Genomic DNA, 22,553 nt, shown 5'->3' with positions numbered 1-22,553 from the left:
GTCCTCTTACCATTTCAAGTAGATATTTTATTACTATTTTAACAGAGACTTCAAAAGATGAACTGTAAGCATTTAATATAGTTGACTAATTTTTCCCAATGTCTGTTTGGCCAACACTCTTTATCTTAAGTGCATGCTGCTGTGATTGCCATTAATGATGCGATTGACAGAGGTCAGGCATCTGGGACGATGGGAGCCCTGAATAATCCCAATGCAATCCTGAGGAACATCCAGGAAGCTCTGGCCCAGGACTACCAGGACCGACTGAGCCAGGCAAAGGCTCATAAACAGGATCAGTCCTCAGGGAAGGTGAGAAGCCAACAAACCCCTTAGTGACCTCTATAGTTTGTCTGTTATTATTGTGTTGCTATAATTACAGGTAATATAAATATTACAGGTTGGATGCAATGTTACATCTATATTCACCCCAGTTTGGGAATAGGGTTACAAAGTCTGGTCTAATGTCATATGTCGACCTATTGACTAAAACGGGTGTCCTCTGACTAGAGTGTACAGACAGCTGTAGTAACGGAGGAGGACCCTGCACTGAGGTCTGAAAGGGGTCAAATGCACTGACTCACTCCACTTGCCCTGCCAGCACATTCCAGTGGCTGCAGTGTCAGCTGTACTTCAACAAACGCTAACCCTCCACATCATCTGGCATCTCGCCTCCCATTCTTCTCACAAATACTGTAAAAACAGGATCCATTTCCATTCATCTGCTTAAACCTGACATGATGCAACCTCATGAGTATGAATGGGGAAAGATTTACCTGAGCAAGTAAAAATTGATTATGTTCTATTAAAGAAACGTCTATTAAATGTTTTTATTTTCTTTGTCCGTCTCTTAGAGTTCCTCAATTGCTACTGAAGAAAGAGACGTTTATGAGGAGCTGCTCACACAGCAGGAGATCCAGGGCTGCATTGACTTTGTCAACAGTAAGATATTTTCCTCCCATGACCCTGACATGCTCCCCCCCCAAAAAAAATGCTGTCCACTATAATGAATACATGGGAAAAACAGTGTACTGTGACCACAGGACATCTGGAGAATATGCAGATCAAGAAAATCACATAAATTTAGACTGTTTCGGAACTTATCTAAAAAGAAAATGCATTATCACTCAGTGACACTGGTCTTGTTTTTCCCTGTCTCCAGTCCAGATGGCCATAAGGCAGGTGAATGAAGCACTGTCCACACAGGACACGGCTGCACTACTGGCTGCACTTAGACTTGAAGCTCTGTCCCTGCTGGCGGTTCAGGAGTCAAACAGCCACTGGTACCTGGAACATTTTACCACCTACTGCCAACATAATTCCAAGGTATGCTGAGTCAGCTTGTTTGCTCGGTTATTTCTGACTCAGGCCCAAGGAACCAGATCACCACTGTTTTATTATGTTTTTCATTTATGTAGATATTCAGTAAATAAGCCCATATTAGGTTGTTAAATGAAAAATGAATCCTTGCTTTTCCTCAGGGAAACCAATGAATTTACTCAGATGAAAGCATTTAAAGAACATTTTCAAACGGGAACAAATCCCACATATTTATATGGAAACAAATGATTACAGCATCTTTGACCCGTTTTCTAAACTGAATTTTTTATTTTTAGCTTTCCATCTAACAGAGACAGTTCTTTGGCCTAGGATATTTAATGTAGACATTGATGAAGATCTGCAGCTGCTGCTGTTTTGCTGTTTTTCTTCTCAGGCAGTAAACACACTGTTATAAAGAAGAATAATCCGCTAATCAGCCACTTTAACTTCAGTTGGAATGGACTTTTAGACACTTTATCCTCCAAGCCATTGCATTAAAGTTTGCTGAATAAGCATTGGGTCCTTCTGGTATCTCTGGTTCACTCTAATCTTGCTGCAGGATGGAGGGAGGGCCGTGATGGTGGACAAAGAGGAAATTCAGAGAGTTGTCAGCTCTTGCAATGACTTTGCGGAGGCTGAGAAACGAAGTAAGCACCTTTTTTGTTTCTTACCATAGATTTGTATTATAATTACTGATCAGTTGAAAATCACAGGCATTTCAGTGTGTATTAGTATTGCAGGGTAAAAACATTAATTTCGTATAGAGATACTTTAAGGAAATGGCATTCCTGTATGTACTTAATAATGTCGTTGATGAAAATGATCTTGACCAGAACTGGAAGCAGTTGCTGCCATCAATACCGCCATTCGTCTTGGCAATGCTTTGGACACAGCGGAGGAGCTGACAAACCCTGAGGCACAACTTCCTATTGTCTACCCAACTGCTGCCAACCTCTATCAGGCTGAGCTTTTCAGTTTGCAGCTACAAAGTGGGAGGGTGAGACATCATGTATAACATTATGACACTTGCATCTCGACCCACATGCCCATAAAGCTGTAGGGGATGTATATATTTTGCAGATAAAGTCACTTCATGCTTGTGATTCAGACCTTTTTGTTTTTATCAGTCTGGCCTGAGCCATGAAGAGCTGAGTGTAGCTGTGGAGATGCTCTCAGCCGTCGCAGTGCTGAATGAGGTGCTGGACACCAAAGACCCACAGGCTGTGATCGAGCAACTGACTGACTCTCCGCTGGGCTTCACCAACATGGACCAAGACAACCTCAACAGGTACGATGGCTGCAGGACAGATAGCTGTGGACTACTGAAGAATAAAAGCCTAAAATATGTTCTTAGAAGGAACAATAATAATTGTATGTATATACATGGTAGCACATTTGTGACATCAGGCTCAGGGTTTGTTTTTGGCAAGCATTTGTCCAGTAAAACAGTTTAACCATCTCCAGTTCTGAAGCAAAGGCCTACCTAACCTGCTGCCCTATTTTTGTTGAATTAACTTTGGCACTTGTGGAAGTAAAATTAAGATGATATGGAAAAATGTATCTGATCAACAGATTACAGTTATAGGAAGAATGTCTTTTAACTTAGCGTTTAGCTTGCAAGTCACTGTGCGCCAGGTTTCCCTCCACGGTAACTTGGTCAACACCAGGATGGGCTACTGAGTAAGGGACTCATATGATGTCATGAAACTTCTCCTCCAGGTATGCCGACACCCTTATCAAACAGCGAGCTGAGGCTCTTGCCAATGGCCAAGAGTTCCTCACCTGGAACGATGTTCAGAAGTGCATCGACACAGTCAACGTTGAGGTCCACGAAGAACATGAACGTAAGAAAGTCTGCAGAGTTTTGGTTTACATGTTGTAGCATGTGCCTTCATCAGTTGAAACTAATGAACTATTTATACAAAATAAGAGAGGGCTTTTGAGCCAGCATTTCAAATCCTTAGCTGTAGGCATTTAATAACTTTTTAAAAACGCACAATAATTGAAAAAAATGAGTGATCAAGTTTCAAATGTTTGTTGTCCAGGCATCATAGCCATCGCAGAGATCAATGAGGCACTTAACTCAGGTGACCATCACCAGACTCTTGCAGCCCTGCTCCTTCCTACAGCCAAGCTGAGTGGGGTGAACGCAGCCACAGCCAAACACTACCATGGCGTCCTACAATATACCAAGCAACTTCTCTGCCAGGTAATTTAACCCTGTTTTTTCTTTATATATTTAGTTCATGGAAATTTGCTTACATATCCCACATCCCCACAATGCAAACTTTGCAAAGTTCTTTATTATGGAATTAACCAGTGTTTGAAAAATACATTCCTTCTTATTACTTTGCTCAGATTTCCACAGCAGCCTCTCATTTCTCAAATGTCTGTATTTATGTATGAATCCCAAGCGCTTCATTGTCTTTTTAGGACATTTATGTACATATTTTACAAGTAATGAAAAGGTGGAACGATGCAAGTAAATATCTACATAAATATAGAATATGTCTTGTAACACAATTTACATAATCATTTCCTTACACTGTACAGAGACTTTGTGTTACAAAGATTATTGTTGTTTTGGACCGAACAGTAATTGCAGCATTATCTCAGTCCTAACTTTCACATCATTGTTTCTTGTGCTTCCCTGCTGTGTCCAACAATGGCCCAGCAAGGATGTGTTTTTTGTTTCTGTGCACACACATCCAGTCTCATGTCATAGCCGCCCGTCTCTGGGGTATCTCACGGAGGGAAATGAATTGTAGTTCTGAGGCTGGTGTCTTGGAAAGGAGAAAACACAGGAAGGGGTCCAGACAGCTGTGGAGGCAGCAGAGACACACCGCCACTCTGTAGTATCCATACAGCATGTCGTCACCAGTGGAAAACAGACGGATGTAGTGGGCGATATGTAGGATGCCGCTGGGCAAGAAACACACCACAAAGATGACAAAGACCAGAGTACTGACCCTGATAAAAGCTCTCCAGTCACAGCCAGATTGACCTAGGTGGTATACCACTGACACATGAGCATAGATACAAATCAGGAAGGGCACTATGAAGCCTGGAAAAACCAATATCAGCCTGTAGAGCTTCAACCAGGAGTGAGATTTTTCATCTAGGGGTAGAACGTCATGGCAGGTGGTGACTCCCAGAGGGGTAATGTAGTAGCTCTGCCCGACGAGAAGCTCTGGCACAACAGCTGCCCCCAACAGGAACCATACAACCAAGCATGTCCCCACTGCCAGCGTAGTCTTAGTCATCCTCCGGTACAAAAACGGTCTGACCACAGCCAGGTATCTCTTCAGGCTTATGCATGCTATAGTTTGAGCAGAACAGTAAACATTACCATAAAACAAGGCTGTGATAAGCCGGCAGGATATCTCCCCGAATATCCAGTTGTTTCCACTGAAGTGGTAGTGAACACGCAACGACAGGGTGAGCAGGAGCAGCAGGTCGGACAAGGCCAGGTTCAGGTAGAGAACTACTGTTGACATGGACTTGGCTCTGAGTCTGACTCTGAGGAAGCCCAGGATGTAGGCGTTGGAGGGGATTCCCACCAGCATGGCCAGGATATATGTTGAAGGTATGACCCAGGTACTGATAATCCCAGTGATGTAGGCTGTCACTGGGTCCTCTGGGTACACGTAGAGCCGCGGGCGGAGAGCCGGTAGATTTTTTGTGTGGTTACTTTTGTCCGTCTCCCCTTGGAAGGTTTTTGGTATCGCAACAGATTTTTTATCTGTCCTGGATTGATTTCCTATAAATGGTGAGGGGGGGAAAAAAAACAATGCTGTGGCTTTAAAGCAACTTTAGTTTTATAACAAAAGTACACTCCAAACGATATAATTGTTTTTAATCATTATTTAAAAAAGCAATTCTATCATGAAACTTACGTTTCAATATTTTTTATTGCATTATATTTATAGCTGTACTAAAATACTCAAAGTTGTGTTGTGTAACTTTTATTTGGAAGAGTAATCTTTAAGCAGTGTAGCAAAATTACTTAATGTTTCTGGACCCTGGCTTAAAAAGTAACATCATTTTTAAATAATCTTTTTTTATAGTATCGTGATAAACTTACCCTCATGCTGAATAGTCTGCACAGCCATTAGACACAAAATTAATCCTGACACAAGGTCTGCCATATCACTCTTCTGTGTATAGCCCTGATTTTGAAGAAAAAGTTTCTTGTCCTCATCCGTCTTGATGTGGCGTCTTTTCAATAAAAGTTCTCCACCGGTGAAATTTACCGCTCAGCATCTCGACAGCGCAACAGTGGAACTGATGACAGTGTGAGCTCCAGCTCAGCTTCCTGCTGGTGTATGTGGGATGTTTGTCTGTTTGTGTGGTGCAGCGAGCATGTTTCCTGACCGGGCTTCAAAACTAAACTGCCTTTCTGCCTGTGTCAGTAACGGCCCACTGACTCCATGGGGTGGGAGTGTACTTCTCAATTTTAATAAGAGCTGAACAATTTACACTAATCACTGTCACACTAAGTATTTGTATTGTGGTTTAGGTCATTTATGGGATTGGTTTTATAAGTAATTTTACTTCAGTAAACTATTTTCCAAGCTTTTATGGTAAAAACTGATTTTTTTGGTTTTCCTGGTAGATTTCAGTGTTGATTAGTCTCTGGATTGCCACAGAAACACTGATATAATATCACTTAAATTTATAAATATTCTTTTCTTAATTAGAATTTATAAGGAAAATATTTTTTGTGGCTAAGTGGGTATTTTTTCCACTGCATGATTTGCAGGAACAAGATTGATCCTGTTCTCCAAACAAGATTAGCTGGTTGGGAATGTGGGAAAATGTCGGTCAGATGCAGATATAAACAACAAAGCTATGCCCAGTCTGTATTAATGATGACTTCCATCCTGTTGGCCCTGTGGTCCCCGGTCCCCAGTAGAGTTCTCTAAAATTAGTCTCAGGCTGAAAAAATATTCTTTGTTGTTCTAATTCTATATTGCTTGTTGTGATGGTTCACCGTCGGCGTCTGTTTTTACAAAGTGGCTGGTTGAGCGGGGTGTGGATATGATCTATGCAGAGGAAATGGTACGGTCTATTTGCTGTTGCTCTAATAGCAACAGTGTTGCTTTGCAGTGTTACTGCTATAGAGCTTAAAAGTGCATCTACAATAATCCACAATCCTAACCTAATTAATTTAAATGGTATTATTGTAAGAAATTCTAACCTTGACATTGAACGTTTTAACTAAAATTGCTTTGAAAGATTAATAATCTAATATCAATTTAGTATTATTCAGCTATGCATGTACAATGCTTTGTGTGCATAAAGTAATATTTGGTTTCTTTCTTTTCAAAACAAGATAAATGAGCTTGTGCTTTTTTCCCCCTTGATTCCAGAAATCTGGAGATGAGTCTGCAGTACTGTGGCTGGACCAAATTCAAGAGGCCATACTCGCAGCCAATCAGGATGAAGAGGAGGCTCTCACATGTACGTACACAGAGCTGAACTTCACTCATCCATATCAAATTATCTCAAAGAAAAGTAGAACACAATATTCTGATTGTCTGGAGGAAGTTCATTATTTTCACATCACAGCAAAAGTTCATCACTGTTCTAAATTAGTGTTTGTTTCAGTGCTGCCATGAATCACAATACTGTGTCCTGTTAATCTGAAAGTATTTGTAAAAGTGTCATGGTTGCTTTTGTTTGCAGATTGTTTCTCTGCTCTGTGGCAGTTCAGACTTTTGCAGATGATGACATTATCATGTTATAATGAGACTTAGCACTTAAGTACAAGTCATGTTTATTATTTGCAAAACTTTTTTTTTTATTTTTATGTTTTCCCTTTTCAGGAGCATATCTTCCCCTTCAGTTACCTGCATACTGCAGTGTTTGTTGTGGCCTGTGTGTTGTTGTTGCTGTCATTATCCCATCTGCATCATTATTATCGAATGACCCCCTTGTGTTGTTTTCATGTTCAACTCAGCACATCTTGACTCTGCTTCTTTGGTTTACTCTTGTTTATTTGTCCAGTGGCTGGAGCAGTAGCTGACATTAACAGGAGCGTGGCTGAGGGTGACTCCCAGGATACACTGAAGAATTTGCAGGCTCCATGTGCAGGACTGAAAGCGGTGCTGCCTGAATGTGCTGACACGTACCAGGCTGAACTGGAGCAGACACAAACTAGCGCTGCTACTGAAGGTAACTGAACCCACACATACGATGATTTGTGTTGGTAGTCTATAAAATGTGCACTGTGTCTAATGGGGCAGTTTCTGCTTTCCTCCAGGCAACACAGACAGTGTGTGGGTAAAACACTGCATCAAGGACAGATATGACTACTATTATAACCTGGAGACTGGAGAGGGTGCCTGGGAGGAGCCTGAAGAATTTGAACACAATGGTGGCCAGCTCAGTAAAGACGAAATCCAGGTACTGTAATTTGTAGGGGCACTACTAAATTATGTAATGTGAATTAACATACTTACAGTTGCTTAAAAATTCCTCAGAACCCTTTACTTTTGCACACTTTATTGTGTCGTAGATTACATTTACAATGATTAACATTGATACCTTTTGCAATCTATACTCAATAAACTAATAATAAACAGTGAAATATGGCTTTAGAAACATTTGCAATTAAAACTCAAACAATGAATTATCTCAATTAAATAAACACAAAGTTTTTAAACAGTGAATTAGTCTTAATACTGTCTGACCCATCCAGTACATAATGCATTCCCTACGTTGGGACTGGTTTAAAATATGAATAACTTGAAAACATGCCTTTTTCCTCTCAGACCGTCGTCAGCTGTGTGACGGCAGAATATAACAGGGAACAGTTGTGGTTGGCAAACGAATCCTTCGTGACGCAGCTGCAGGCGAGGGTCAGAGGTTACCTGGTCCGAAAAAAACATGCTCAGAGAATGGAGTTTCTACACCAACAAGAACCACACGTTGTCAAATTGCAGGTAATGTGTTGCTCCACTGTAAATGGAGAATGTCAGTCATCCGATCATCTCAAGTGATGCCTGATGCCCTGATGTTATAAAAACATTTAAATTAAAATATAAAACTACGTTGTCAGACCCATAGTAATTATTGACTATCCACATGTAAAACACAACTTTCAGGGATTTCCACATGTTTCTTTTTCTTGCAGGCTTGCTGGAAGGGTTTCAAACAAAGGAAAATATACAAAGAAAGAATGAATTTGCTTCAGAAAAATGTTGCTTCTGTTGTCATGGTGAGAAATCTCTAAACTCACATTGAGTTGAATAGAAAACTGTAAAGCTATTGTAAATGTCTCTGTAAATACTCAGCCACTAACTAGATTAATCATGGTAGCTGGGAGTTAGACATATAGTAGGTATCATTCATGAAATTGCTTTCAAATCAAAGACTTGACATGAAACTGATGTTTTTAGATCCAGTCCTTGGTGAAAATGTGGAAAACCAAACGTAAATACAGTCAGAGGCTGCAGTTCTTTAAAGATCATGTGAGTATCACTTCACTCTGTCAGCTTCCTCTGGTTTTGTGCAGTTTTCTTCCATGTTGTGTGATTCACATTGTGAACTGTGTTTGTAGGAAAAAGAAATAGTGAAGATCCAGGCTTTTCTAAAGGCCAACAAAGCCAGAGATGACTACAGAACTTTAAGTGAGTCAAAAATACATGTAACACTCCTGCAGGTTGCTGAGGAGCTGAGCTACATTAACATAATGTTGTGATGTGAGACCAGATATTGTTTCGTGTGTGTGTGTTCATAACAATGACGAGTGCTTTTGATCATTTACCAAATCTTAGCCGGAGCCAAAGATCCTCCTCTGTCAGTTGTGCGTAAGTTTGTCCACTTGCTGGACCAGAGTCCTCTGGATCTGCAGGAAGAGCAGGAAGTGACGCGTCTCAGGGAGGAAGTGGTCACCAAGATTCGCTCCAATCAGCAGATGGAGAAAGACCTGAACTTGATGGACATAAAGATTGGACTGCTAGTGAAGAACAGGATCACCCTGCAGGTTGGCAACCCTCACTTTTATAAGGGGAAGATGTCATTGATGGTTCCTAACTCTGACTACATTTCTATAATAAACCTTTCTTGTCCAATTAGCCTGTTATTAAATTTGATGTTTTGTTTCTCTTGAACAGGATGTTGTCTCCCATAGTAAGAAGATGAAGAACAAGAAAAGTAAAGCGAGTAAAGATGACTTGACGGCAGGAGACAGACTGGGTATTAAGGGCCTGAACAAAGGAAAAAGACGGAAACTGGAGGCCTACCAACATCTCTTTTACCTGTTACAGGTATAAAGAAAACCTGTCCATTTACCCCAAATTAAACTACAACTCACATCTATTAGATTTTAAAAGGTTCAGTAGCAGAATCAGACTTAATGTTACTCCTTCTCACTCTACTCCCTTTAAGACCAATCCATCTTACCTGGCCAAGCTGATCTTCCAGATGCCCCAAAACAAGTCGACTAAGTTTATGGACACTGTGATCTTCACCTTGTACAACTACGCCTCCAACCAGAGAGAGGAATTCTTACTGCTCAAACTCTTCAAGACGGCTCTGGAGGAGGAAATCGAGTGAGAACTGCTGCTCTGAACATTACTGAAGAAATATTCTACCCTTAAGGATACTAGTCTCCTTGAATACATGTTATGTTTTATTTTTGCTTGTTTCGTGGTCTCTACTGATCTGCTGTACCATCATCTTCATGTGCCTCAGTTCTAAGGTGGACCAGATCCAAGACATAGTGACGGGGAACCCAACTGTCATCAAGATGGTGGTGAGCTTCAACAGAGGCGCTCGGGGCCACAACACACTCAGGCAGCTCCTGGCCCCTGTGGTCAAAGACATCATAGAAAACAAGAGTTTAGGCATCAACACCAACCCGGTGGACGTGTACAAAGCCTGGGTCAACCAGCTGGAGACGGCTACTGGGGAGGCCAGGTGGGTGTCAGGCGGACGATGATGTACAATATATATGTATGATTTACAGCATGAGACTTAAACCTATTCTTTGTGTAGTTATATCGCACAATTATTTTCAGTCGAGAGCACATACTTTGAGCCTTTACATGTTGTAGCCCTGTGTGTGTACTTTGAATTACTGCTAATCTCTTTCCAAAGCAAACGATCAGATAGTGTGTTAGACTGACTGTCTGCAGCCTGTTTTCCACTCATTTCAACATCTGAACTTCTGTGAACCCAGTACCAAAATGTGCATTGTCATGCAATGTTAACATACTTGAGAAGCTATTTATAAATTGTTGCTTATTGTGTTGGATTTTTTAAGAATGTTTTTAAATATGTTTCAATGTTTGCCTGATTTCTGTCCTCACTTAGCAAGCTGCCTTATGAAGTGACTCCGGAACAGGCCATGTCACATGAGGAAGTACGCAACAGGCTGGAGGCGTCCAGTCTAGCACTACGGACTGCGACAGATAAAGTCTTGAACTCCATTGTCTCCTCACTGGATAATATCCCGTAAGTTTGGGGATCTGGTAAATGTCAATTGTCCACTCACACTTTTGTGTTCGCTGGGACAGTTTAGTTTTTTCAGTGCTTGGGCGACTCGGTAGGCTTGATTTTATCAACTGTATTTCTTTTTAAAATCAGATATTCAAGGAAGAATAAATAGGACATACCTTTCACATTTGTCACTGAAAGTGTTCAGTGTAATCTCTTCCAAAACAACAAACATATTACACTTCTAATACAGATACCATGCAAAAACTACTGCCTTTGTAAAAAAGTTTAAATTTAGATGTGGGTTGTGACTGTAGGAAAGACATGAGTCAAGTCTTGAGGCCATAATTCTTATTCTCATCTTATTGCATATTACCCCCCCCCCCCCCCCTCCTCCTCCAGAACAGTTAGATTGTGAGTTAAAATTTAATGCCTGATGTTCTGTGGTGAAACTGAAAAATATTTTTTGTCCTTGAATGGATTTTAAATTTATTTATCACATGTAGCATTTTAACCAATTGAATTGAGAGGTTAACATTATTTGTCTCATGCTTTTATCTAAAAACAATCTTGTTATCTTCTCATCCTATTTTTACATTATTATTTCATCGACATAATTTGTGCAAAATAGAGCTAGACAGGATATGATTATAAGTTTCAGTATGTCATTACCTGTTCATTCTGGTTATTAAGGGTTCAGCTGCATGTTAGGACGTTGTCATTACAAGATAATTATTGCAATGATACAAGCAGTCATCTGCTCAAGAAAAAAACAAGTTATGTCCAAGTAACTTAAGTTTAGATTGGAACACAATGATTGTGTTTTCATTCTTTAATCTAAAATATTCACACAATTGTAAACTGTACCACTAGGTGGTGATGTTTGATTATACAGGGCACTAAGGTACTTGGGTAATAATTATTAATACTGTACATCTAAAGAGACTGAAACACATTAGTACGAGCCGTCATTAATGCATGTTTTGATGCATCAAATAAATGGTTTATTCTCCCTGTCATTAGCTTGCTTTATCATTTGTCATATTTTATGTGAATGCATGTTGTTTGGTGTTTCATCTTCCATCATTGCTTTTTGTTTTGCATGTAGTTATGGCATGAGATACATAGCAAAAGTTCTGAAGAACAGCCTTCATGAAAAGTTTCCAGATGCCTCAGAGGATGAGCTGATGAAGGTAGCAGCCCTCAAAAGTATAAAAATAAATTGTATACATTTCCCCTCACAGCCCAGTATATGCCATCTCTTTTGTGAGCATGCTGAGGTGGGAGCAGTTTGATTTTACGAAAGGTTTTAATGATGTGTCCTTTCTTTCATGGAAGATTGTTGGAAACCTGCTGTACTACCGCTACATGAACCCAGCGCTCGTGGCCCCCGACGGCTTCGACATCATCGACATGTCAGCAGGAGGGCAGCTCCACCTAGACCAGCGTCGTAACCTGGGATCGGTGGCAAAGATGCTCCAGCACTCTGCTGCCAATAAGCTGTTTGAGGGCGAGAACGCACATATGACTCCAATGAACAACTACATATCTCAGACATATGAGAAGTTTCGGTAAGAAAGGAGAAATGATGTTTCCTGCGTAGCTGGCACAAATGTTCTGCAGAAACCTTTGCCTGTCAATGTGAGTTTGGCTCGGGGGCAGCACTGAGGGAAAGGTAGATCCTCCATGATGTTGAATTTACATACAGTGTTGTTTGGTTCATGCTGAGAAACAACACTAAAGAGGAAAATACTTGTGGTAGAGAAAGAAGAAATGTTGTAGACAGGAGGATAAAAAAGCAAATCCTGCTGATGAACATGTTTTTCTTGGAGGGTCAGGTCAGAGTCAGGTTAAGTTCACATGGTGGAAGTCGTGATAAAGGAAGAAGCTACTTTATCAGCAAGTGTTGAACTGAAATCTAGATGGGCCAGAATTCAGGGTTTTATCTGCATCACATTATCTGTGATTGACTCATTACTGGAAAGCCCATAAAAGCCCAGTATCTGAGGCTGATTCACTAACTAAAAGTTATTTTTCTTCCAGGGTATTTTTCCAGTCTGCATGTGATGTCCCTGAACCAGAGGAGAAGTTTAATATTGACGAATACTCGGACATGGTGAACTTGAGCAAACCTATCATCTACATCTCAATTGAGGAGATCATCAATACACACACGGTAAATCCAAACAAAATGAGGCTGTGTAATAAACTGGATTGAATTGACCTTCCTGCAGATGAATAACAATGACTCAGTCTACATTAAAATAACACTAGTAGAGGAAAACATGCAGTCTTACAAAGGACATTTTTGTCAATTTAAAGAATACTTACTGGATCTTGATGAAACAAATCAGGGACTTGTATATCTAATGGTGTGTACAATTTGGTGCCGTTTGACTGAATTTAAGGGGACTGTGTGGAGGTATGTGCTCTTCTGAATTCTATTCCAGTTAGGATATCGTTTCATCCCTTTCTCAGCCTTTTTTTTTTTTTTTAAATTACTTGTTTCCTGCACTCCCACTTACTTTCTTTCCATCATTGTCCTGTTTCCTTTCTTTATATTTTCAGACCACTTCCTCAGAAAGGAGGTCAGTGGTGAGGATGTCAGTGTGTTAAATCCATCTGTCCCTTTATTATCAGTTTCACTCACACTTACAGGGAACAATGGAGAATGGGCAAAAGTTCTCTCAGCCTTTATTTTTTTTAAATACTAATTAAATTTAATCATTTCCTTGTTTAAATTGAGACAATATGCATTTATTATTATTTGTATGTGTTAAATGGGTGTTTGTTGCTATACGAACATAGTACATATTACACTCATGTATATACAAATATGTAAATATAAAATGTTTTTAAAATATACTAGGCAAGAATTGGTTTGACTTGTAGGAGACACTTCCTAACCTGTGATCCATAAATGTGCTCTGTTGTTTTTTTCATCGATAAATAACATTTATTACAATGCCACAATCAGTGACTAATTACACAATGGCATCTGTATTTCTTCAGCTGCTGTTGGAACATCTGGAGGCCATCTCTCCAGACCACAGTGACTTACTACACGAGCTGCTGCAGGACCTCGGAGACGTCCCTGATGTAGAGTCCTTGCTCGGTACTGTCAAACTCTTTCTTTATAGCAATCACAAGTTTGCTACAGGGCGTCTATTGTTTTACAAGCTGTGCTGTTTCATTTCAGGGGAAGGAGCCGTCGACTCAAGTGACCCAAACAGAGAGAGCGCTCTGAACCAACTTGCAAAGACGGAAATCTCCCTCACGCTAACCAGCAAGTTTGAGCTGCTGGAAGGAGACGACAAAGACCTGAAGGCTCTCATGACGAAGTAAGTTTGTGAAAGGGGGACAAATTAAAAGGCTTCCTGCTAAACCTGCTGCTGACTTCTGCATTTGTAAATAATTACAAAGACAAACTTCCAAAAATAACTGATTTCAGGTATCGGACCATGTAACCACTCAAGTGTTCAATATAAAGTTTGGGATTGCTGTAAACGCTGTGTGCTGCACTTCACTTCACCTTTCTTGACGCAGTGTGTTCTTTTATGGCTATCACTCAGTAGCTGGCCTTTGTTATCTTTCCTGCTCTTCTATCATTTCCTGTCCATAAAGGAAGGAGTTTCGTGGTCAGGGTTATCTTGCCTATAAACATGTATCCGTCTACGTCACTTTCTTAAAACGGTCTAAGTTGGAGAGCTGGTCTCTTCATTTCTGGCAAATAGATTTTTAAAAAGAATAAATGTGAATCAGTAATTCTGAGTTTACATGTACCTATAATTGTGTTCAGGCCATGGTAACATGCCTTTGGAAACCAATCATAGGAATCATTCAACAAAACATAAAAACTATTTGCTATAAATTTCATAAAATATATAATATGAAAAATAAGCCCTGCCTTTAACAACAAGTTTATCCTTCACTTATTCGAATTCAAGCCTGTGTTAATGATTCTTTCTTTATGATTAAAGGAATCTGATCTGACACAACATTCAACCCAATTAGCAGTTTGAACGTTTTAGCCGATCAGTGTAACTTTCATTTCAGGTGTAATGTCAGCAACAGCTGAGTTCTGACTCTAAAAGATTATCTTTGTGCTTCAGGACAAAAAAGCTAATAGTGGATGTGGTTCGAATTCAACCTGGAGAGACTTTGCCTGAGATTCTTGAGACCCTTGCTACAGCACCACAGGTAAAGAGAAAGAATATATGTAATACATTTAGTTTTTTGTTGTCTTTTGGAACCTGATGTGGTCGGTTATTGCTAATGTGACTTATTTCCTGAAGGAATTGGAGCATACAAAGATTGTGGAGCGCCGGGCAGTTCAGGACGCTCAGACACCAGAGGGTCTGAAGAGCAACCCGGCCGTGCTGGAGGACGGCCAGCTGCCTCTCGAGCAGAAGAAGAGGAAGATCCTGAGGAACCTTCGTAACCTGGAGCAGGCCGGCCTCGCCACTGCTGGTGACAAGTACCAGGAGCTCATCAATGGCATATCAAAGGTTGGGACATGCGCCTTTAACTAACTTGAAAACACTGTTGGATGTGTTCAGCCTCTACATGTGTCAAATCTGTAATTGACAGGACATTCGCTACCAAAGACGCTACAGACAGAGGAGGAAGGCCGAGCTCGTGAAGCTGCAGCAAGCGTTGACAGCACTCAACTCGAAAACTGCCTTCTACCAGGACCAGATGAATTATTATGATACCTACATCAAGACCTGCCTGGATAACCTCAACCGCAAGTGAGTTGTACCATGTTAGGATGAGGTGCTTTACAAAATATCTTTTGTTCATGTACGATGTCTGTGCTTTCTGTTGGTTTGACGTGATGTGGCCAGAGTCCTTGTGATTTCTTAAAATGCATTTCTGTGTTTTGTTTATCCAGGAATTCCCGCAGATCTATAAAACTGGACAGCAAAGGAGATGATAAGGGCAGTAAGAAGTGGAAGCCACAGTCTCTGAAGTACACTGCAGCGAGGCTGCACGAGAAGGGAGTCATCCTGGAGATAGAAGGGCTTCAGACCAACCAGTGAGTTCAGCCCCTCACCACAGGGAAAAAGAGCTGATGCGTTTGATTCAGTTTCTCCAAAGTCCTGTGGAAATTCCCAAATCTGTCAATGATGGTCCTATTTTTCCCATTGTGCTGCGGTGGCACTTTCCCCCGTGCTAATGTGTTTCTCACATCTCAGGTTCAAAAATGTCATGTTTGACATTTCACCCACGGAAGAAGTCGGGGATTTCGAGGTAAAGGCCAAGTTTATGGGAGTGGAGATGGAAAAAGTCCAGCTTCATTTCCAGGTAAAGACTTCACAACATTTCCCCGATATGAAGTGGCTCACTCGTCATCACTAAAACTTGATGAGTTAATGTTCCTGTTTGCCTCGTTGGAAGCATCATGGGAATAAAGCAAATAGTTTCCAGTTCAGACGCTCTTGTTGTGATGAGTCAGTATTTTTGAGAGATTTTAGACCCTATAATCATCTATATAATAACTGATTGTACTGACATTATTATTTATGTTGTGTGTGTATATAAACCTGCCAAATCTGAACGTCTTGTTGCAACTGTTGTATTTTGTGTCCAGGACCTTCTTCAGCTGCAGTACGAAGGCGTGGCCGTGATGAAGATGTTCGACAAAGCCAAAGTGAACGTCAATTTGCTCATTTTCCTCTTAAACAAGAAATTCTATGGGAAGTGAGAAACTAACGGGAGCAGAGCAGGAAACAGATTGTGCCTTTTGAGTTTGTTCAACAAAATGAGTTTAGTCAGAAAACATGAGATGGTTCAGGACAGAGTTTCGGATTCTTCTGATTCTAATTTGAGGCATCCCCCCCCTAATGAAATGTTGTTTTTGTCCAATTAAATATGTCTATTCTTGATTTTCCATGTGGTGATTGTAAATGTAAAGTATTTTTAAGAATTGACTTATAATGGTAATCGTGTTTTGTATGTAAAAGGTCCTAGAAAACGATATTGCTCTCTTGTACACTGAAAAAACAGTTGGATGAAAATTTCAGCTGAAGCAGTTCTATCTCTGTCTCTCTATCTATCGCTCTGTCTCTGTCTCTGTCTCTCTCTCTGTCTCTGTCTCTCTCTCTCTCTGTCTCTCTCTCTCTGTCTCTCTCTCTCTCTGTCTCTCTCTCTCTCGCTCTCTCTCTCTCGCTCTCTCTTTGAGCTGTGGAGCAACAGCATGGCTTTATGCAATACTGTAGTTTACCAGTGCCTTTTTAATGAAAGCATTTAAAGCAACATGTTTTAAATAATAAAACATTTCAAACTTTTAAAGCTACAGTCGCTGTATTTTTTAATGTGTATTATCAATAAATAAGTGATTTCTAATGTTTGAACGATGTGAATAATAAATTACACATGCCCAACATTTCTCACATTATTGTTTGTTACATATTTCCATAAACAAACCCTTTGAGGGGGAATATTTAAAGCTCATTGGTCATGTCACATCATTTCTCTGCATTAGAGGAGGAGACATGTGCAGTGTGGAGGAGGAGGCGTGTCCACACTGAACTGTAATAACAGGTTTTATGCTGGATGAAAAACATCGAAGCGACTGTCCTGACAAACAGATCATTTCCACACGTATTCGGAGGATGTACGGTGGAGCCATGGTTCACCTGTCTGCTGGGCTGTTGCTATTTGTTTCTCTCCAGAGCTCAGCACTCGCCCTCCAGAATGGTAAGTTGCTTTTTAACCATTGTTTAGAACTTATTATTTTGTTCGTAATATTTTATTGGGCAAATGAATGTAGATTTCACTGGGTTAAACTTTGCTGGGTTTTACGGATGCAAGATTAACTTTTTGTTTATTAGTTTCAGTCCTTTTTGATTGAACATTTAAATGTGGTTTGTCGTATTCATACAGATGCTTTTGCAGATCAATGCCACAATTACCCATATGTCAAGCTGTAGATTATAGGCAAGACTATTGGAGATCCTTTTACGCAGGAATAACCGTGGATTCACCTGGAAAGAATTTTCAAGAATTTAAAATTTATCAGAAACTTGAACCATATTTGTTTTTGAACAATCTCCCCAAAAATATGTATTTCTGTCAGTCACATCAGGTTATGAACAGTGGGGGAAAATAACTCATTACATTTGATTAAGTATAATTCAGAGGTAAGAGTACTTGTAATTTACTTGACTATTTCAATTATGTTATAATAAATATATCCACTCCTCCACTACATTTATTTGATAGTTGCAGCTTTTAGAGATTCTACCTACAAACATACTTGCCTTGTATCAGGCTTTATGATTCACTGCTGGACTGACCAGCAATATATATAGTAGTTACACATCAGCTGCCCTCAGACTTTTAAAGGCTGCTACATGTTTATGCTTCTGTAATAATCTGAATGTATAATAACACTCTGCAAGGGCATTTAAGTACTTTAAAGGGGACATAGCATGCAAATTCCACTTTGTTAGTGCTTCTACACGTTAATGTGGGTATCTGGCATGTCTACCAACCCAAAAACTCTGGGAAAAAAACACTCGCGCATTTTGTTATGGTTCCTCTAAGTCAGAAACGTCATGCTTGAGTGACTCGAATGAGCTTCCTGGGTTTTGTGTCGTAACAAGGCACTGGAAGTCTCCCTACATGGCCTTGGCCCACCCCCCACCTCATCCCCCCGCCCCCCCACACTCGTTACGCCGGGTTTACACCGGAGGCAGCGAGGCAGCGCAGCGCCGTTCCCAAGCGTGCAGCTGCCTGGCTGTTCACACGGGACGAGCATTTCTCCGCTGGTCAGCCCGCGATTCACTCACATGTGGCATTTGTCTGGATCGTTGGGACTGGGAGGCTGCAGCAGCTGCTCGGGAGCGACCGCTCGCTCTCCCGTGCGTGAGCTGGAATTTGTGTCAACGCCACACAGCCAGCAGTGTGGAAGACTTCCGCAGTGTTCAGCACTACTGTAACACTGTCACAAACACACAGAGCCCCCCCACTCGTTAGGCCGGGTTTACACCGGACGCGGAAGCGCCGCTGCGAGGCAGCGCAGCACCGTTCCCAAGCGTGCAGCCGCCTGGCTGTTCACACGGGACGAGCATTTCTCCGCGCTGGTCAGCCCCATAGACTGTATATATAAGGTCAGCCCGCGATTCTGCTTTCTCCGCTTGTTGTTGTACCCGTTGAATGTCGGGGTTCAGGGGTAAATGATGGTCTTCATAGCCCCCCCCCACCCCTCTGTCTGCTTGTGTGCTTGTAGTGGATGGGCAGAGGGGGACATTTAATTATGTGATTGGGAAAATTAAAACTCCAGGACAACAGAAGGGGAATACAAAGTATGGGATGCATATTTGATAATTTATATCATATAAAATATGTAATTTATATCGTTTAAAATCATGGGGGGGAGGGGGGAGGGGGAGCTGGCTCATTAGCATTTAAAGGAACAGGCACTCAAAACAGGTCACTCTGTGGAGGGCTGTTTTATACAGGGTAAAAAGGGTGCTGTTTTATATGATCCTTGTGGTATTTTGACCAAAGAATGTTACAGACATTTCATTAAGACCCCAAGGAACCATATCAACTTGTGGTAAAATGGGCATGCTATGTCCCCTTTAAAACATTTGGCTGACAATACATCTGATATTTAAATTGTGATGGAGCATTTGTTTTTTTGCAAAACAGTATTTAATACTCGTAATAACAGAATCCAATTACTTACAAAATAAAAATGCCGCCCTGTGGTCCAAGACTAATATGAGGTGACCTTTGACCTCTGAAATCTAATCGGTTCATCTTTGTGACAACAGGTGAAAATCTTAAATTCTCTAAGGCAGACTTGAGATCTGTACACAAGGCCAAAAACAAGATTTTCTTTCAAGGGCACTCATACCTTTACTTTGAATCAACCACATTTAATCAGTAAATCTGTGAGTCTAAGTGAACATTTGTACCAAATTTGAAAGAATTCGAGGTGTTCTTATGGTAAAATGTTCACGAGGCAAAAAGAGGTTTGTAAGGTCACTGTGACCTTTGACCTTTGACCATCAGAATTCAATCAATTCATCCGTGAGTCTCAGTGAATGTTTTTACCAAATTTAAGAAAATGTCCTCATGGTGTTATAAAGATATCGTGTTCACAAGAATGGGGCATACATATGTTTGGACAACCCTGAAACAAATTGCCTGTCTGTTGCAGAGTCAGAAAAATCACTCATCCTCCTGAGCTGCTCTCAAACTTACTGAGTTAAGAGTTAATTAAACTAAAATAATTTATACTAAAACGCCTCCAGTCTTAAAAATCCTCATTTTGAAGCTTCCTCCCTTGTTTCTGGATTACAGAACAGAAAGTTGAGTTCCTCTCCTCTGTCTCTTTAAAGGTTCCCTGCCCCGGACCTTCTCTGGGCACTTTGTCGTGGTCACCTATGAGCCCGTGGACCTTGTTGACCTGTCGGCATCAGACAGTGGGAATGACGACGGGGGGTCGGGCTCAGGATCGGAGCAGGAGCCGGTGAAAGGACACGGTCACCACGGCCCACGCCATCATCCACAGAAGCACTATTTTGTGTCAGAGGGGGCCAAGCGTTTTCTCAAGGGTCGCCTGGCAACAAGCTTTGTCCCGACCGTTTACACCCTCGTCTTCATCATCAGTGTGCCCCTCAACCTCGTTGCTATGGTGATGTTTGTGCATCAGATCCGTCCCAGGAAGCCAGCAGTGATCTACATGCTGAATCTGGCCTGCGCTGACCTGCTGTTCGGCCTGCTCCTTCCTTTCAAGATAGCCTACCATTTCCATGGCAACAACTGGATCTATGGCTCCTTCATGTGCGGGGTTGTGACGGCCGCCTTCTACTGCAACATGTACTGCTCTGTCCTGCTCATCACGTGCATCAGCATCGACCGCTTCCTGGCTGTGGTCTACCCCATGCACTCCCTGACCTGGCGCAGCCCTCAGACGGCTTCGGCTGTGTGCGCCGCCATGTGGCTGTTGGCCCTCGGAGGGGTCTGCCCTCTGCTGGTCTCAGGACAGACCGTCTATTTGCCAGACCTGGACATCACCACCTGCCACGATGTGCTGGATGTGGAACAACTACAAGCCTACTATCTGTACTTCTTCCCAGTCTACTCTTCTGTTTTCTTCTTCATCCCTCTTGTCTTCACCGTCGTCTGTTACGTCCGTATCATCCAGGCTCTGGCGGAGACCAACGTGGAGAACCGCTCCAGGAAGACCCGGGCTGTGGTGATGGCCGCGGTTGTGCTGGTGGTGTTTGTGGTCTGCTTCACTCCCACCAACATCCTCCTGATGGTCCACTACGTTCAAGTGTCCCACAGCTCCAGTGACGACTCCTACCAGGCGTACCTGCTCTCCTTGTGCGTGGGCAGCCTCAGCTGCTGTCTGGATCCAGTCCTCTATTACTTCGGCTCCTCTCAGTGCATGAAGCAGATGGCTGCTGTGTTCAGATGTAGGCGACTGGCGAAGGTGGAGCACAGCTCGGAGACGCACAGCACAAGAAGCAGTGGGCGGACAGACAGCAGCAGGTTATGCAAGATGGAGAGCGCTGAAACGGGCCTGAGCAGCCACTACAGCCGGCTGGAGGCTTGAGTGCATGAGGAGGCTGAGACACTTCCAACACACACCCACACTATATTACATCAATGTGTGTCTGAAACATTACTGCTTCTGTTTGACCAAAGGAAAAATCTAAATAGCATATTCACATACTTACATGTTTCTGCATATATGCACAGTGTGGTTTGAAAAGGTTTTGGAGAAGATGTTTGCAGCCTTGTTGAACTGGATTTATTTTCTCTTTAATTAGTTTTTCTTGGATGTATCATTGTTCAACATATATTCACCACGGAGACAGTAATTTCACAGCAAAGCATTTTTCAGATTTTTCTTTCAAAACATGACTTTTAATGAATTACAGAATATACAACAATAATAATAATAATAATAATACTTTACTTTTAATCTGAAGAAAATCATGTAATGTGACTGCAGAACAATAAAAGTGGCTGTTAGGTTTTTAAAGATGAGCAGGTAAAATTATTCACATTCATTAAGTGTGTAAATACCAAAGCTTGTGCTGAAGCATCAATCAAAACAAAACTACTGCATTACACATATTTCTGCTTAATACGAAAGTTGATCTCTTGTGTTTTTTCTATTACTGCTCACTGTCCTTGTCGTCTGGGCACAGCTCTGAAACACAGGAAAACATTTAAAAAAGATTAACCGTGAGATCAAAGCAGAGGGAAGTGTTCCCTCTTGGAATTACTGCAATTATAATCAAAATACACAATGCATGACCATGTTTAAAAGCAGCATCACCACCTTGTGGAAACTTGTGTAAGTGGCAGTGTCCAGTAAAGATGGGGACACACACTTATTTATTTTGCGATGAAAACTGCTTATTACTGACCGGTTTTTCCATCGTAGCTGTGGAAGTTCTCCGGGAAGTTCAGACACCCGACTTGCTTCTTGAAAATTTCCACATTTTTGGGATCTATTTGTCCTGTCCTGGCTGAAAGAGGAGAGAGAGTTTTTTTTAAAAGAAAGAGCGTGCATGTTTAAAACTCAGTCCAAATGTGTGGAGGAGGACGGGACTCACTGAACTGCAGGATGTATCTACCGGTGACGTCCCCATTTCTGAAGGTGTCTGTCCACAGCAGGCAGTCCGGGCACGTCTGCAGGATGTGTCCTTTGTGCTCAGACAGATTCTCTTTGAAGAAAAGGGACTGATTATCACATGACGTCTATGTTTGTAATCGCAGACTCGTCTAAAGATAAATAAACTCACTGCGAAATGTGG

General features: G+C 41.5%; 3 protein-coding genes across 3 annotated transcripts in view; 2 read left to right on the top strand and 1 right to left on the bottom strand.

Moving 5' to 3' along the window:
- iqgap2 (IQ motif containing GTPase activating protein 2) overlaps positions 1 to 17,059 on the top strand; it is a 32,885-nt gene extending 15,826 nt beyond the window's left edge. The window contains exons 8-38 of the mRNA XM_034594651.1: positions 131 to 309; positions 852 to 939; positions 1,160 to 1,323; positions 1,877 to 1,964; positions 2,151 to 2,314; positions 2,445 to 2,605; positions 3,037 to 3,161; positions 3,363 to 3,526; positions 6,690 to 6,780; positions 7,327 to 7,494; positions 7,583 to 7,725; positions 8,094 to 8,264; positions 8,456 to 8,539; positions 8,721 to 8,792; positions 8,882 to 8,951; positions 9,099 to 9,307; positions 9,438 to 9,590; positions 9,712 to 9,875; positions 10,018 to 10,242; positions 10,639 to 10,779; positions 11,870 to 11,954; positions 12,100 to 12,332; positions 12,805 to 12,937; positions 13,774 to 13,876; positions 13,961 to 14,102; positions 14,874 to 14,961; positions 15,057 to 15,269; positions 15,352 to 15,512; positions 15,656 to 15,799; positions 15,960 to 16,068; positions 16,355 to 17,059. Coding sequence (XP_034450542.1) covers positions 131 to 309; positions 852 to 939; positions 1,160 to 1,323; positions 1,877 to 1,964; positions 2,151 to 2,314; positions 2,445 to 2,605; positions 3,037 to 3,161; positions 3,363 to 3,526; positions 6,690 to 6,780; positions 7,327 to 7,494; positions 7,583 to 7,725; positions 8,094 to 8,264; positions 8,456 to 8,539; positions 8,721 to 8,792; positions 8,882 to 8,951; positions 9,099 to 9,307; positions 9,438 to 9,590; positions 9,712 to 9,875; positions 10,018 to 10,242; positions 10,639 to 10,779; positions 11,870 to 11,954; positions 12,100 to 12,332; positions 12,805 to 12,937; positions 13,774 to 13,876; positions 13,961 to 14,102; positions 14,874 to 14,961; positions 15,057 to 15,269; positions 15,352 to 15,512; positions 15,656 to 15,799; positions 15,960 to 16,068; positions 16,355 to 16,468 — 4,349 coding nt within the window. The 3' untranslated portion in view covers positions 16,469 to 17,059. The remainder of the gene's footprint in view (positions 1 to 130; positions 310 to 851; positions 940 to 1,159; positions 1,324 to 1,876; positions 1,965 to 2,150; positions 2,315 to 2,444; positions 2,606 to 3,036; positions 3,162 to 3,362; positions 3,527 to 6,689; positions 6,781 to 7,326; positions 7,495 to 7,582; positions 7,726 to 8,093; positions 8,265 to 8,455; positions 8,540 to 8,720; positions 8,793 to 8,881; positions 8,952 to 9,098; positions 9,308 to 9,437; positions 9,591 to 9,711; positions 9,876 to 10,017; positions 10,243 to 10,638; positions 10,780 to 11,869; positions 11,955 to 12,099; positions 12,333 to 12,804; positions 12,938 to 13,773; positions 13,877 to 13,960; positions 14,103 to 14,873; positions 14,962 to 15,056; positions 15,270 to 15,351; positions 15,513 to 15,655; positions 15,800 to 15,959; positions 16,069 to 16,354) is intronic.
- Positions 3,603 to 5,892, bottom strand: f2rl2 (coagulation factor II (thrombin) receptor-like 2). The gene is made up of 2 exons (XM_034594738.1): positions 5,402 to 5,892; positions 3,603 to 5,077 (listed from the first exon to the last, which is right to left on the bottom strand). The coding sequence occupies exons 1-2, from the start codon at positions 5,463 to 5,465 to the stop codon at positions 4,032 to 4,034; spliced, it is 1,110 nt and encodes a 369-aa protein (XP_034450629.1). The 5' UTR covers positions 5,466 to 5,892; the 3' UTR covers positions 3,603 to 4,031.
- Positions 17,060 to 17,327: 268 nt separating the features above from the next.
- f2r (coagulation factor II (thrombin) receptor) lies at positions 17,328 to 21,813 on the top strand. The gene is made up of 2 exons (XM_034594727.1): positions 17,328 to 17,463; positions 20,118 to 21,813. The coding sequence occupies exons 1-2, from the start codon at positions 17,379 to 17,381 to the stop codon at positions 21,338 to 21,340; spliced, it is 1,308 nt and encodes a 435-aa protein (XP_034450618.1). The 5' UTR covers positions 17,328 to 17,378; the 3' UTR covers positions 21,341 to 21,813.
- Positions 21,814 to 22,553: the final 740 nt, after the last annotated feature.

The sequence above is a fragment of the Hippoglossus hippoglossus genome, chromosome 9 (assembly GCF_009819705.1).
Source record: "Hippoglossus hippoglossus isolate fHipHip1 chromosome 9, fHipHip1.pri, whole genome shotgun sequence".
NCBI classification, from domain to species: domain Eukaryota; kingdom Metazoa; phylum Chordata; class Actinopteri; order Pleuronectiformes; family Pleuronectidae; genus Hippoglossus; species Hippoglossus hippoglossus.
This window is presented reverse-complemented; position numbering and strand designations above follow the sequence as displayed.